General features: G+C 40.6%; 1 protein-coding gene across 1 annotated transcript; it reads right to left on the minus strand.

Annotated features, from left to right (window-relative positions):
* Positions 1-3,916: 3,916 nt before the first annotated feature.
* On the minus strand, positions 3,917-15,701 carry pcolceb (procollagen C-endopeptidase enhancer b). Its single transcript, XM_019354379.2, is given in 10 exon segments — positions 3,917-4,287; positions 4,763-4,933; positions 5,413-5,493; positions 5,604-5,978; positions 5,981-6,441; positions 6,603-6,739; positions 10,782-10,906; positions 11,085-11,343; positions 12,905-13,013; positions 14,177-15,701. Coding segments are annotated over 10 exon segments (1,938 nt in total). The 5' UTR covers positions 14,266-15,701; the 3' UTR covers positions 3,917-4,156.
* Positions 15,702-16,218: the final 517 nt, after the last annotated feature.

A 16,218-nucleotide genomic window follows, 5' to 3' on the forward strand; every position in this document is an offset into this window, starting at 1 on the left:
GATGTATAGATACGATAATCTACGTTCAGTACAGAAATCGGCCTGTATGACCCACATTCATTCTTGTCCTTGGCCTCCTTTGGTATGAGAGATATAATTGCTTCTTTCCAGGTGGGTGGGATTTGTGCCTTTTCAAGTGCCCAATTGCATGTTTTTCTCAATATAGGAATGAGATCCTCTTTAAATGCTTTGTAAAATTCGGAGGTGAACCCGTCACTACCTGGCGATTTGTTAGCTTTCAAGTTTCTTATGGCATTTTCCAGTTCCTTTACTGTAATTTCAGAAACTAGTTGTTTATTTGGGGTGTCACTCATGGTAGGTAAATTGAGCGCTTCAAGAAATGTGTCTATTTGATCATCTCCGACATCCATAGTTTTAGAAAAGAGTTGTTTATAGAAAGTTACAAAAATTGATTGAATCTTGTCCTGCTTACTTTCAAGTGTGTTTTTCTGAGGATCTCTTATTTTGTATATTGTATTGTCTGCTTGGCGTTTCTTAAGTTTCCATGCCAGCAGCTTTGTGAATTTAGGGCCATTTTCGTAATATCTTTGTCTAGAGAATAGCATCGTCTTTTCGATTTCCCGAGTGTACATTGAATTAATTTCGTTTCTTAATTTTTTAATTCGTTCTAATGTAGCTGGATTTCGGTTTTGTGCATGGCTGTTTTCTAGCTGTTTCAGTTGTTTTTGAGAATCCTGTAGTTTTTCCTGGTAAAGTTTCTTTTTCCTTGAGGCAGCTGCAATGATTTTTCCTCTTATCACAGCCTTTGCTGCGTCCCACAGTATTGGTGGGGACACCTCTCCATTATCATTTTCTTTCATATACAGTTGGATTCTATTACTCATTTCTTTCCTAAAATTGGCATCATTAAGTAGGCTGGGGTTAAATCTTCATAATGTATCTCTTTTGTTTCCCTCCAGGTCAACTACAATATGTATTGGAGCATGGTCGCTAAGATCTATTGTTCCAATGTCTGAGTCAGTAATTCTTCAGCTGTCTCTGCTATAAATAAGAAAATAATCTATTCTAGTATATAGTCAGAGGGTAAATTGGTCGTGTATCAAAATGCTTGTTTACTTTCTGAATGTTCATGTGCAAAAGTCTTGAGCCACCCATCATTTCTTCATATTTTGCTTCCAAGCAACCAGAATTTTTTTTAAATGGTCTTGAGCAGGCAAATGCTGCTTCAGTTTTTATGATGACAATTTGCATATACTCTAGAATGTTATGAAGAGTGATTAGATGAATTGCAAAGCTCAAATTTGCCATGAAAATGAACTTAATCCCAAAAAACCCACTTCCACTGCATTTCATCGCTGGCATAAAAGTAGACCGTTTCAATGATCTTCTCGGTAGCACAGGAAAGAATGTTGACGAGCACAAGGCTGGAGATCATTATGTCATGGATGTGTTAAAAGGGGATGCTTGAAATCATTCTTCTTATGCGGCCATCATTACGTTGCATAAAAGGGGCTTGACAGGCAAGGATGTTGTTGCTACTCAGATTGCACCTAAATTAACCATTTGTCAGATCATCAAGAACTTCTAGGAAACAGGTTTAATTGTTGTGAAAAAGGCTTCAAGTCACCCAAGAAAGTCCACCAAGCACCACGATCGTCAGCTGTGGGATCAGTGCCACCAGTGCAGCGGCTGCTCAGGAATGGCAGCAGGCAGGTTTGAATGCATCTGCACACATCTCAACATTATTGAAGCGGTGTGAGATCATTTTGACAGAGAACAGAATAAAAGGCAGAAACATCCAAAGAAGAGCTTTGAATGTCCTTCAAGACGTCTGGAGAACTATTCCTGAAGACTACTTACAGAAATGACAAGAACGTTTGTCATATTTGTGCTTAAGGATTAAACGCAGTCGCAGCAAATACGGACTTCCAAGCTTGTTAGTAACTATAGAAACACTATTTTTTCCTTATATACTACATTTGCATCATATATTTGTACAGTTCAAAAAAAAAAAAAATCACTCCACTTATTTCCATTTCCCTAACAAAATATAAAGAAATCAGGGGTTGCTCAAAGTTTTTGCACAGTATTGTATTCTAAAGAAATCCATCTGAAAGCGTGTTCGTTTGGAAGTTTCCAATCCATGCTGGGGGGTTTTGTTTTGTTGTTTTTCATGATGAGAAAACCATATTGTGGAAAAAAGCCTACTGCATTTTTTAATTGTCCAATACATTTTTACACTGAAACATGGATCAGCACAACCATGTCAGACAGAACTGAAAACAGGAATTTTGCATTTTGAAAAAACTCAAAAATCTCATGCGGCTAAAACAAATGTGACACAAAAACACCTCAGATAGAGAAGTCTTTGAGAGTCATTAAAAGTGAGAGGAGAAAAAAAAACTGGCTTTTTTTTTTTTTTTAAAGTTCAGATTGTTTCACTCATGCCAAGGAAAAGTTACCAGAGAAGGTACAGAAGCTGAATAAACTTGTTTAATGTAAATGTTTTTGTGAATTTCTGCATCATGACGGGAAGCTAAAGGAGACTGTTCATCATAACTGCAGCTTTTTCACTTCCACTCCTGTATCACCTAAAATGCTTTCAGTTTTTTAGACCTGCGTACTTTATCTCAGAAAGTCCCAGCACTTCTTCATCCTCTTTTTGCAAATATGAGAATAAAGAAGCAAGAACTACAGTAGTTGTACAATTACAGTAGGGAGAAGCTGTGAAATTGTTTTTCAAAGATGTTGACAAAAAATATACCCTGAAATACCTCATAATCTAATCTTAATAACAGAATATATTACACAGTAAGACAATTAAAATGCTTCTATTAGAAGCCCAATAAAAAAGAAAGATCATTTAAAGGATCATTTGGATCATTTAAAGGACTTTGAAGGCTTTTTACTGCTAATGGGCTATTGTCACAGTCTGGCAGAGGCAGAGTGTAATGAGTGACGAAGAGGACCCAAAACGCAGACATGAATGAACATGGAATAAAACTTGAATGTTAACATAAGGCGAGCCGTTTATTAAGGCTGGTAAAATATTACAAAACAAAATGGAGAGATGAAGCTAAACGAGAACCTAAACTGTGGAAAGATAAACATACAAAAAAAAATCAAAACATGAAACCTGACATGGACACAAAGATACCTGGATCGTGGAAACGTGGAACAAAGGACAACCGACAACCTGACAACAGAGCCATTAACATGACAGCTGGTCTGAGTATTTCAAAAAAAAAAAGCTCATCTACTGAGATTTTCACACAGGCATCTCTATGGTCAGATGGACAGAAAATATCTTGTGAGCAGCAGTTTTCTAGGTGAAAATGACTTGATTATGCCAGGAGAATGGCTTCCTTTGAGCTGGTAGGAAGGCAGAAGTAACTCAAATAACCGCTTGTTAACAACCACGCTATGTAGAAGAGCATCTCTGAACACACGACATGTCAAACCTTGAAGCAGTAGAAGCAAAAATTGAGGCTACAAAATCGAATTGTCGAATGGTCTAATGTGTCGCGATTTCTGCTGCAACATTTGGAAGATATGGTCAAAATTTGACATAAACAAGATGAGAGCACTGCCTTATATTAACAGTTAATGCTAGTGGTTGTGGTTTAATGATGTGGGGGATATTGGCCAAATTTGGGTCACTTAGTATAATAAGCATCATTTAAAAGCCACAGCCTACCTGAGTGTTGTTGCTGATCATGTCCCTTTATGGTCACAGTGGTCCCATCTTCTGATGAGTGTTTTCAGCAGGATGACAAACCATGTTTTGCAAAGATCATCGGATCATCTCAAACTGGTTTCTTGAACATGACAATGAGTTTGCTGTATTCAAACGGCCTCCACAATCACCAGATCTCATTACTATAAAACAGCTTCAGGATGTGGTAGAACAAAATATTTCATCATGGATGAAAAGTAATGGATAGTTGACACGAAATTACCCCAAAACTGTGTTTATTGTGTATCTTTTAACACAGAAACTTTATAATTTACATAGAAAATACAAAAGTAATATGTTAATATTGTATGTTTAAAATGTAACTCCTTCTCACAACCATATTGTAATATGAAAAAAATTCTGTACGATATTGCTTATAATATTTTCACTCTTTATGCAATGTTACATTTTTTTAAAGAGTCAGGGCCGTCAGTTTGATTGGTGGTTTAGGCCACGATGTCAGCATGATTTGCGAGAAAGGACATCCAGTGCTTTTGAATGAACAGGCTTAAAGAGAAGGGTGAAGCTGGAGGGGCTCAAATGGCCGTTGCCCTCTGCGTCGACTTTTCCCATCAACACGTAGTTACGACCTGGACAAGAGACGATGAAGAAAAAAATACCAGAGCAAGTCGTTATCATCTGCATCAGAGCAGCTGGTGACTTGTAAAGAGAAACCATTAAAGGAACAACACTGGAAATGAACAATTCCAGTTAAATAACATTATAACAATCCAAAACTCTGTTTTACTCCTATTCTTTATATAGTAGTTATTTATTTACAATAATCCCAGAGGCACCTCATATGACACCTGTATATGGTTTTATTATCTACATTATTGCCTTTAATGACTGGCTTTTATGGGTTAAATACAAAAACACATCATCTGCATACAGTTTGACATTGAACTGGATGTTAGCACTGGTAGTACCCTAAACATAGAAAGCCATCATTAAGAGATTCCAGTTTGTACACAATATTTACAGATGTTTGACAACCTGCCCTAACTGTATTATATGGCAATATTTCTGTAAGCTGGAGAGCAAGAAAACTGTCTCATTTTTTACCTTTGATTAGCCCAGGGCATTTCTTGCAGGTAGAAGTCAGTGTGACTATTTTGGCGGGTCCTGATTTGGTGACGGTGAGGCTTCCTGTCTTATACGCCTTGATCAGTGACACCTCGATGGTTGCTGAGCCTCTTGGACCAGGATCTATAAATGTAACCTTACCCGTAATCACTAAAATAAAGAAAAAAGAGAGATGTGGTCACTAAGGGAAAAAAAATTTAAGATTTTTCATTCAATTATCATTGAAAGGTGTTTAGACTTCTTAAAACTTTGGTCAAACATTTAAGACTTTCTGAGTGATTATCTGAGGAATCTCCTTATCAGTGAAATATCCATTGCTAAAAAGCCACCCTAAAGTGGTCGCTACTAATTTGAAAATTGGTGGTTTGACCTCTGGGTGCTCCAGTCTTCATGCCAAAGACTGGGAAAGACACTAACCCCAAGCTGCTCTCAGATGCATTCCTTTGAGTGTAAATGTGTCTGAATGTTAGAAAGCACTTAGTTGTAGAGTGGGCTAGAACCACAAAAAAGGGATGTTTCACTGAGGAGAAAATGTGTAGAAACAAGTGACATTTTGTAGATGTAAAGGTGTGAAAATAGATGGAGAGAAGTTCTGCAAAGCCCAAACTGCAGCTTGTTTTGTAGCTCACCAAAGTCATGAGGGCAGAAGCTGGTTTGGAGGGTTCCAGTCCGCTTACAGGGTTGTGTACACAGTGGGTTCAGTGGTAAAGCTGTAGGAAAAACATGCGGCAACAAACACTTTCTAATACAAGTAAACACAAATACATACAGGGGGGCATAAAGCAGGTTAAAAATTCAATACTCAATTTATTGTACTTACGTTTCTTGCTCACATCAGGTTTCTTTGTCACTGCTTTGGTTACTCCTGGTTTAGATGATGCTGTGGGTTTCATCTTAGGTTTGACTGTTGGTTTAACTCCTGCCTTCTTGGTTGGCTTCACTGGTTTCACTTTAGGTTTTATAGTGGGCTTAGGTGTGGGTTTAACCTTGACTCTTGGTTTAAGAGTTGGTTTAATGACCTTAGGTTTAGGCGTAGGTTTAGGTTTGGGCTTTGGTGTAGGCTTAATTTCAGGTTTGGGTTTGGGCTTTACTGTAGGCTTAATTTCAGGTTTAGGTTTAGGCTTAGGTGTAGGTTTAGGTTTAGATGTGGGTTTGATGTCAGTAGTAGTGGGTCTGTTTAGTGGAGGTTTCTTTACTAGCGGTGGCCTTCCTGGTTGCCTTCTGGGTGGTCTGGGGGTGGGTTTGGGCTTGGGGCTTGGTCTGAGTTTGGGAACTGGTTTGGGAGTGGGTTTGGGCTTGGGGCTTGGTCTGAGTTTGGGAACTGGTTTGGGAGTGGGTTTGGGTTTGGGGCTTGGTCTGAGTTTGGGAACTGGTTTGGGGGTTGGTTTGGGTTTGGGCTTGGTCTGAGTTTGGGAACTGGTTTGGGAGTGGGTTTGGGTTTGGGGCTTGGTCTGAGTTTGGGAACTGGTTTGGGGGTTGGTTTGGTGGGTGTTTTTGTCGTGGAGGTTATCTGAGGTCTGTGGATAAAGTCTCCTCCTGCAGTGGGTGTGCGGGACCCACGAGGCACACTGGAGTAGTAGGCCATGAATCCATCTGAGGTCACGCTGAGGTCAGACACAAACTGGAGAAGGAGCTCATTCCCATTTGTCACTATAGTGCTATGAAAGGAACAGGGAAAGTAGAAAGAAAGGATAAAGCGACAGACACGTGGAAGAAACGGGACGTGACAGTATAAAAACTTCAGCAAAGCTCTGCTGTAAGATATGTGTACATGTATTTAGCTTAACTCAAAGTAGCTTATATCTGAACAGCATCTCACCCTGGTGGTTTGTCTCCACAGAATTTCCCTATCCTCCTCGAGTCATCCGTTTCTCCCCCATTAAATAAGGCCACATAGTCATAACGACAGTACATGTCAGGCTCCAGATCCAGTTTCTCAAACTGTACCTCAATCACCTGGAAAATAGGTGGAAACAGAAAACTATGAAATTCTTGGCAGGGCATGGCGCTAGCACATGTTTACTTCTGACTAATTTTCATGAACCGTGTACAGTGCAGCCATCAGGAGGTGGTGGTGGAGTTCTGAAATACAGAGGTGCATTTACTCCCTCTCTTGCCCTTGCTTCCTTCCCTCCTTTTAGTTCAATCTCTTGGCACACATGATCATGCCTGCAGGGACTCAAAGAGGTCTTTCATTTTAACCTCATCACAAGGCCGCTGTCACACTCACACACGTTAACTGCATTAAGTATCCTAGGTACATTTCCTTGTGATGGGCCCCTTTACTGCCATTTATTTCCTCTTTCTCCAACACAAGACATTTAACATACTCAACTGCACATACAGCCAATTGAAATTTGATTTTGACTATTATTTGGTGCAAGTAAATTATACAAATACAAATTATAATGATACTCCAGCACCTGTGCATATTTTCTAATAGTATATTTCACAAAGATTTAAGCCCAGTTCTTGTTAAAAAGGGGCAATCATGTGTAAATTTTTGTTGTTTTTGAACATTTCTTTCTTTTTTTTGAGGGTTTTGCATTCCTGGTGCATTGTCAGCTACACTGGCTATGCAGATTAGATCCACAAGAATTTAACTATTAATTCTTTGATTGGAAATATTGGCTTTATTATTCATTTTTATCGAGTTAACTAATAAAAGTATTTTAAAGTGTTGAAGATACAGAAAACACCTTTGGATTTTATTATTAAACTGACTGAAGCATCCACTGTGAAACTAGAGTATTTATAAATCATTCAGTCTAAAGTATTTGACTGGGCACTTTCCTACTTGAGTGGGTAATACATTTTTGGTGTTTGCTAACAATTAGGTGCTTTTAGCTGCCAGATACAACATTTTAACCTTTGGAAAATAAACCCTATAAGGTGGATTAATTACTTTTTTTTACGCTAGTTAGAAGGCTATGTATAGCGTATATTCCTCAGCATTTGTTCCTCAGTACAACATCATGCTGTTAAATTTTTCCACTGGGAAAATTTATGCTAGCTAGCCTAGCTAGTGAACCAGTCCTACATATGTGTCCTTATTTCCGCTGGATGGTACTTTCCACTTATGTCACTTTGTTGTCTAATTTGTGCTTTTGTCATTAACTATCTGTAGACGGCCTAATTTGTGGTATTTAATTTACAAGTTCGGAATAGTCACAAAAATCAACATCATATTTTACAGTCTTTTCAAAATGCATATGAATCTGAAGAATGCCACTTTTAGTCATGACTGTAGTAAGTGTCAGAGCTCAAATTAATATGTTAATTAGGGTGACATAACCAAAAGAGATATGTGGGCCATATGGGGAACAGAATTGTTGATATCTGACTTTTTTTTTTCAAAATGTTGATACTTCATTCTAGATATATGTACAGCGGGTAAAATAAGTATCGAACACATCACCGTTTTTCACAGTTTTCTAAGTAAATATAATTCTAAAGGTGCTATTGACATGAAATTGACCAGATGTCAGTAACAACCTATCAAATCCACACATGCAAAGGAATCAAACCAAAAAGAAAAAGTATTGAACACATGAAGAAAAGGAGGTACAAAAAGTAAAGACACCAGCTGAAATCTATCAGTAATCAGAAAGCAATCCTTCCACTTATTGCAAATTAATATCAGGTGGTTCAGTCCCAACTGATGGCCCATAAAAAGGTGTCTCATTACCAATGTGTCAACAAGAAACATCTAATGAAGGGTCAAATCAATGAGCTTTCTTAAGACCGTCGCAGCCTTATTATGCAAAACATACTGATGGCATTGGTTACAGAAGAATTTCTAAACTACTGAAGGTTCCAGTGAAGTTTGGAGGTGGGAACATCCTAGTGTAGGGCTGTTTTTCAGCATATGGCACGGGCACCCTTCATATACCTGATAAAAAATCTGCTGCCATCTACCAGGATGCTGACGATCAAACAAGGGTTTGACATTTCAGTAGTGATGGTGAGATGAAGCCTCGTGATGAGCTGAAGCTTTCCATCCAACTGGTCGACTCATGGTTCGAAGCATTGTGATGATTCATTTGCTCTACTGCGCCATCAAGTGGACGATTTAAGTGAAATAGGATGATGTGATGTGTAAACCTCTAAACTGAATAAATAGATTGTTTTCGTGGTTATTTATCCCAAATATTGTCTCAGTATGTCTGATACAAAAGAGAAAGTGGAAACTATCAGGACAGAGTTTTGGTATGATTGTGTAACTGTTAGACCTGCGTATTGTCACTGATTTCTAGAATCGATTCGATCCAGGATTCGATCAGGGGAAATTGTGCCTCAGCCAGAAATATTATAATTCAGATCATGAATCAGTACATTTCTATATTTTTATATCTATAAAAAGAAAGCTGACACTTGCGAGACTTTATGAAAGGTGTGAGCATCACAGCAGATGCCTTTGTGTCAAAGCAGCTAAGGATAAAACAGAAATACGATTTATAAAAATATTCTGCAGCAGATCAAAAACGAAAGAAAACCATTCATCAACATATGAACATTACCTGATGCTGCTGAATGAAGCAAAGCAAAGTTACAGAGGTTTAGAGACACGGCTAAGCGTTTTGCAATTTTGCATAATTTTAAAAAGTTTAAATTTGTTTGGTAGCCTATTGAACAGCAGAAATTAGGTTTTCTTTTCGGTAGTAAGTAAAAGGAAAAAACAGCGGCTGACAGCGCTGTAAACAACGGTAGACTTGAGCGTAACAAGCAAGCGAATAATGCAGAAAAGATTTTTAGACGGGAAACTGTTCTTCAAGTACAGAGAGAGAGAGAGAGAGCTGTGCATGAAGTGTGATTTTTATCGTGGTGGAAGCAAAACAGCAAAAGTCAGAGGGAATTCATGACGATGTTTATGTGAAGCGTAGTTTGGATCTTCTTTTGCTGCTGGTTCAGTCAATATTGTTTGGAGAGAAATAAAACCTGCAGCGTCAGAATCAGCGCAAAAAGACGTAAAAACGAAGCGCGGACCCGCCGACACATGAGAATCAGTGAGCTGTCCTTTCAGCCCCGACCGTGTCCGTGTCGTCAGGTGAGAAAGGGGACATCTCACTGATTCTGATCCGTCAGCGGTTCCGCGCTTTGTGTTTGCGTCTTTGTGCAGAATCCGTGTACCTGCTGTCACTTACTCTTTTAGCTGTTTGGTGGTTGTTGAAATTTTTGTGAGATTTAACCTGAGATTCTGGCATTTCAGGCAAAATAAAGTTATATTAAAAATCGATTCAGGATTTTAATTAAACAATATCACGTTTTCCAAGCGAGAATCGATTTTAATCGATAATCAAAACCCGCCCCTATAACTGTGTAATCATGCTTATGTACATCTGGATAATGACACAAACTGTGTGGCGCTTCACTTTTTAATAAACTAAAAGACATAAATCAGGTTATAGGATCTGTAGTGTTGTTTATTTATATTATGGTACTTATCATTTGTGATATTTATTACTGTGTGCATACTTTATTAGAAGAGAAAACAAATCTCTTCCTTGCAGGCTCCATCGAAGAAGAAATGCTCAAGTAACTATGTAGCACGTAAACAATCCAATTCCGCAACACAGTGTGATGGGGGAATCAGCTGTGTTTTGCTGCCCATTTTATTTCGAATCTGGCGCGAACCAGTGAACCAGTTCCCGAATCAGTCACGTGGTACGGACTGCCCGCGAAGCCTCGAACGTCACTGCATACGTAATCAAAGCAAGCCTCGATACGCGCTTCACAGACACGCCCCCGAGATTACCCGAAGCGCGATTCGAAGCTTCGACACACAGGACACATCACTACATTTCAGCAAGATGATGAGCCCAAACACATCCAAGGAAACTCTCAGTTGGTTTCACAGGCTAAAATAAAGCTGGTAGAATATTCTATAAATATATGATATGCTATAAATAAATAAAATAATAAAAAGGAATCTAATAATAACAGAAATTCTGATGTGAAGCGCTCTCAATCTGTATGAAGTGTAGTGTGATCAGCTTACATTGCTCGGCTCTACGGAGATGTGCCATGAGCAGCTGATGCCTGCTGGGTAATTAGAGTTGGGCCAGTTGGGGGTCTTGACACTGCCCTGTGATTTGGTCAGTCGTCCTCCACAGAACTGGTTTTCTATGGAAAGATGGAAAAGAAGATGGAGTTAAAAATAAAAGTGTGTTACAATATGTTAAGGTGAGATAAAAGCCAGGTGACAGAATAAAAAGCATGGTGCTGCCCTGTGTTTGCAGGAAAAAGACAAAACTGTGTGCTGGAGCCCCAGTAAAATGTTTGCAGGATTACTTGTCCGCACCTTCCATATGTGGTTTCCCTGCATTGAAAGAAGCCAGAAATCCTCTTCCACCAGTGGCTTCATCCGTCACCATCTCCAGCATCATGGTGTTGGAGGTGGAGATGAGGGCACCGGGCCTGAAGGTCCCGCAGAATCGACCTAGCTTCTGCACTAGGCGGGAGTGACCGTTGTAGACGTCCAGGTAGTCATAGCGGCAGATGGGGTCAGCCTCCAAGTCAAAGAGGCGGAAAGACAGCATGACCACATGATCCTCTGGGACCTGGAGGGGACAACAGATTCAGTATGACCCACACACAGGAACAACCTGGTTTTTTGTTATGTAAGGCAGATTATTTCTTAAACATTGATACTGCTTGTGTTACTCTGAAAACAACAAGAAGATGCTGAAACAGAAGCAGATCAAAAATGAGTAAAAACTACAGATGTGTTCTTGAAGGAAATAGATCCAGAAGAAAATGGATTAACGAAATAAAATAACCAGATTTGAAAATGTCCTTTCATTGAAAATGATCATTTATGCAACTGTTCTTCACAACCCGGATCTCGTATTTGTGTTATTTTGACTCTGACTTGTTTTATTTTGTTTCATGTGGTTTGATGTTATATCTGAAATTGTAACATTGTAATAATGTAGCTTGTTGGCCAGGTCTGAAAAGTAGATGTTATCCTCAAGGGACCTGCTGATTAAATAAAAATAAATAATATATTTCATATTTAAAATGACACAAAAAAAAAAAGGAATAGCATAGGTGTTACTTTAATTATCAACACAAAAGGAAACACTGCAGAGTTTTTGTTCTGCTCCACAAAAAGTTCCATTTCACTATTTCCTGTTTCCTCCCCTCACCCCCAACCAGTCACAGCAGGCTGCTCCGCCTTGAGCCTTGTCCTGCCGGAGGTTTCTTCCTGTTTAAAGGAAGTTTTTCCTTCCCACTGTTGCCAAATGCTTGCTCATAGGGCAGACTGCAGGCCTTGAGGGCCGGTGTCCTGCAGGTTTTAGATAACACCCTGGGTCAACACACCTGAATCAAATGATTAGTTCATTACCAGGCATCTGGAGAACTTCAAGACATGCTGAGGAGGTAATTTAGTCATTTAAATCAGCTGTGATGGATCAAGGACACATCTAAAACCTGCAGGACACCGGCCCTCGAGGCCTGCAGTTCGACACCTCTGTCATAGGGGGTCGTCTGATTGTTGGGGGTTTCTCCGTGCTACTGTCTTTACTTTACTACATAAAGCTCCTTGAGCCTTGGAGCCATTTAAATAAAACTGAATTGAATTGCAGTAAATGGGATGGAGTAGTTGAAACGTGTTTATTTACGTGTGGATGAACCATAATTGTCAGTACTCACAGAGGAACTGTAAATTAATGTTTTGGTTCTTGTTTCTGTGCTGTTGAAGCACTTTCTAAGAGTGTGGCTCCCCCTGTAGCTATGAGTCGATGGTACAGTCCAGTTTGGGCCAAGCTGGTTTATAGTAGGATGATGAAGGCAGCTTAATATGAGCCTGTTGTTGGTGGTTTGATCATTACTGGGGCAGCTGTGGCTCAGGAGGCAGCACAGATTGTATACAGATCCGAAAGCACTCAGATGTTGAATGCTCCAGCACTGTAGTCAACCTGACCTTGGTTTCATCAAATCTTTTTATATTTTTATATTTTCTTTAGTTTTTTTAGTGCCACACAGCAATCACATCCTTTTGGCACTACAATGATTTAGCTTCAGTTCAAAACATTTAGTCATCTGCATAGGTGCTACCACTGTTTCACTATCCCCGTGTCCCAAACTGAAACATCACAGCTACTTTCAGTGACTCACAGTGATGTACCAGGTGCATTTGCTGTTGGGTTTGTACAAGCTGGGAAAGCCTTCACTGGCCACGATGCCGGAGTCTGTGACCAGGTGGCCTCCACAGTGGAAGACTGGCCTGAAAGAGAAAAAGAAATCCTGCCGTTCACTTCACGCGCCATGTGCTTCAGGAAATGCTGCTTGCTTATGCAGCTATACTGAAGAGCATTGAGGCAAAAACCTGCACACACACACGTTTAGATGTGAAAAACACAGTCTTTCTCTGTTCTCCGAGGCTGGGGAAGTTCCCAGTAAACTCTCATGGTATGTTTTTTTTTTTTTCATAGAAGTTGGCCAAACCAAGCCAGGAGGACTGTTAATACACAGTATATGTGTTATCGCCACACTCTGACTGCACCGCAAGAAAACTGTACGCGTTCGCTTTGCAAACACTGCCGCACAGCAGCCCAATCACACACGGTTTGGTGGCACACACACCCACTCTTTCGCACTCGGATAAACACACATGAAAGCAGCGCCAGCTTCAACTTTTAATTTTGCCGTGCCTGCCGGGCCCAGACTCGTTAATTTAGATGTTGGCAGATCTGGCATCTGGTTTTCCTCCAGAAACACTGCAGCTGGAATTCAGGTTTAAATTTTACTCTGTACCAGCCAGTGAGGCAAAATTTACAATCCCTTACATTACAGAGCTGTTTTCCAGCTTGTCTCTCACGTTCTCCAGGCATGCATGGTGTGTCTATTGTCGTACTCTAAGGCCACACTTGGCCAAAATATTCCAGTTTTGGAGTCCCCTCCCTTCTGACCCTCTGGAGCTTAGCAGGCCACAGGCATTTGTTTGTCTCTCATGTTCAATTTACACCTTGTTTGTGTGGAACTCTGCACAAACAAAGAATTTCAGGAAGATTTACTTCTCAGCTGCAACAAGAAAAACAAACTCTATGACACGAGAGCACTGCTGCTGGTACATCTACCCAGATTTAATCACAATAAATTACAGCACGCTGTCATTATGTGTCCGCCTGCCTGTCTGTGTGTTTATGGGATGCCGACCACATCTTTCTAACGCTACACCCTTCTATTTCTACCGAGCTTTCGGTAATCACAATACTGCGACCAGGAGAGGAAACAGTCTCACACATGCACAGTAGTTAATCCAGACAGATGTGGGCTTGAAAATTGCTTGCCACATGTGCACATGCGGGATATTGAAAAGAAAACAGATTCACAAAGGACACATTGACAGCTCATACATACAGAATAACTCTGCTGGCAACACCTTACCTTGCGTTAGTGTCATTTGTCTGAGCATCAGTCCATCCCAAGGATAAAATGACAAGAAGGCACACGGGGGTCCACACCCTGTCCTCCATCCTGCTGTCCTCCCGGATTGGGAAAGACGAGAGTGCAGAAGCAAAAAGGAGGAGGGAGAAGCAGCGCAGAGGCGTGGAGAGAGGTAAGGTTTTGGAAAGGGAAGGGGAGGGGAGGCAGGGAGAGGAGGGGAAGTGATGGTTGGATGGTGGGGTGTTACGGAGAAAGGCAAGGGTGGAAGAAAGAAGCTGGTTGATGCAGGCGACGAGCAGTAAAAAGAGTTGTTTACAACTGATTCACAGCCAGAGTGGATCTGTACAGTGTGCTTGTGTTGCTCATTAACAGGTAGACTAATGAAGCATATGCAGAAGATAAGTTTCTGTAGGCGTGTGCTTACAGAGGGCCTGTGTTGCAGCATGCATAATAACCACTTCACAGCGCTGCCGGCTACAAGCCGTGCTTTTGTTCGCCATCTTCATCTGGAACCATCAGGTTTACATGCTGGGCTTTTAGTCCATTCAAAGTCAAGAATTCAGCTCGACCGAAATGCTGTGGTGGGACGTTAAAACAGTGTGAAAAAACCTCAGTGGGCTGCGGCAACACTGTAAAGAATTCCCCAAATTCCTCCATAACCATGGGAGAGACTGATAAAGAAATGAAAAGTTGGTTGTACAAGCTCGTGAAATGTGGAGTAGCAATGGACCGTGATGTTTGCAGATGACTCTGTGATCTGTAGTGAGAGTGGGAAGCAGGTGGAGGACAGCCTGAAGAAATGGAGGTGTGCACTGGAGAAGCAAGACGGATTACATGTGTGTGAATGAGAGGGAGACAGGTGGAAAGGTGAATATGCAAGTAGTAGATGTAGTGAAAGTAGATGAGTTTAAATGCCTAAGGTCAACCATCCAAAGGAATAGACAGAGGAAACTGCAGGCAGGGTGGAGTGGATGTTGAAGATGAGCTGCCAGGCAGGAGCAAAAGATGCAGGCCACAGAGGAGATTTATGGATGTAGTGAAGGAGGGAGGATATGCAGATAGTTGGTGATCGGCCGAAAGAGGAATAAGAAGGAGCTTGAAGAATGTAGCTTTCTCTTGGTGTGTCTTTTACAGGATTTCCTGATGTCAGCCGGTGTGCACCCTTGGGGTAACTTTAATGCAGTTGAGTGTATTGATGTTTGGGTGTGATCACTTGGTCAGGGTGAGTGGTAATTCTAATAATGCCCCAAACGGTGGTGCAGCTTCGGTCCTCTTGTTTGCTTAATCTTTAGCAGGACCGGTGGATTTTTCTTCTTGTTATCATTAATTGGTTTCCATTTCCCACATATATAATAAAATTGCTTGTAACAGCGCTTGTATTGCGGTGTTTAAATCTCAATATAATGGTAGTCCCTCTTTGGGCTCACACATTAGCATGCAAATTTAGCATTTACTTCTGTACTGCTGCGATCTCACAGCTGCCAGCATGGATCCTGACTGCTGTTTTCAAAGCTCATGGGCACATGGGCACAATTTAGGTGACGGTTCATTAAAAAGATTAAATTCTTTCCACAGAATTAACCTCACCTCACAAAACGATCCAGTGTAAGCACAGGAAAACTTAAAAAAAAAAACTGTAGGAACCAGAATAAAAATCATACAGGGCTCGTAAAAGCAATTATGAAAAACATGAATTATGCTGAACTCTACAGTAAAATGTTCTATTACAACAGTAAGACTCATTTTTATTGTTGTATAATAAAAGATGGAGCGTCTTCAGCTGTGTTATTAATACCAGCCTGTCTGCCAGAAGACCCACACACATTACAATCATTGCTGCCATTGTTATAATCATAATATGCAGTGAAGTCAGCTTCGCCACTTTGAGCCTGTCTGAACGAGGACGTGCCTTTTGTCTTTTTTAAGCTGCGGTGACCACTTTGGGTAGAAACCACAGCAGAACAGCAGGAGACTGCGGTCGGGTAAGAAAGCAGCTGCCCCGATCCGCTCCCAGCTCGTTCTGGACGCTTCTGTGTATCCAT

This window comes from Oreochromis niloticus, linkage group LG3 (genome assembly GCF_001858045.2).
Source record: "Oreochromis niloticus isolate F11D_XX linkage group LG3, O_niloticus_UMD_NMBU, whole genome shotgun sequence".
Lineage (NCBI taxonomy): Eukaryota > Metazoa > Chordata > Actinopteri > Cichliformes > Cichlidae > Oreochromis > Oreochromis niloticus.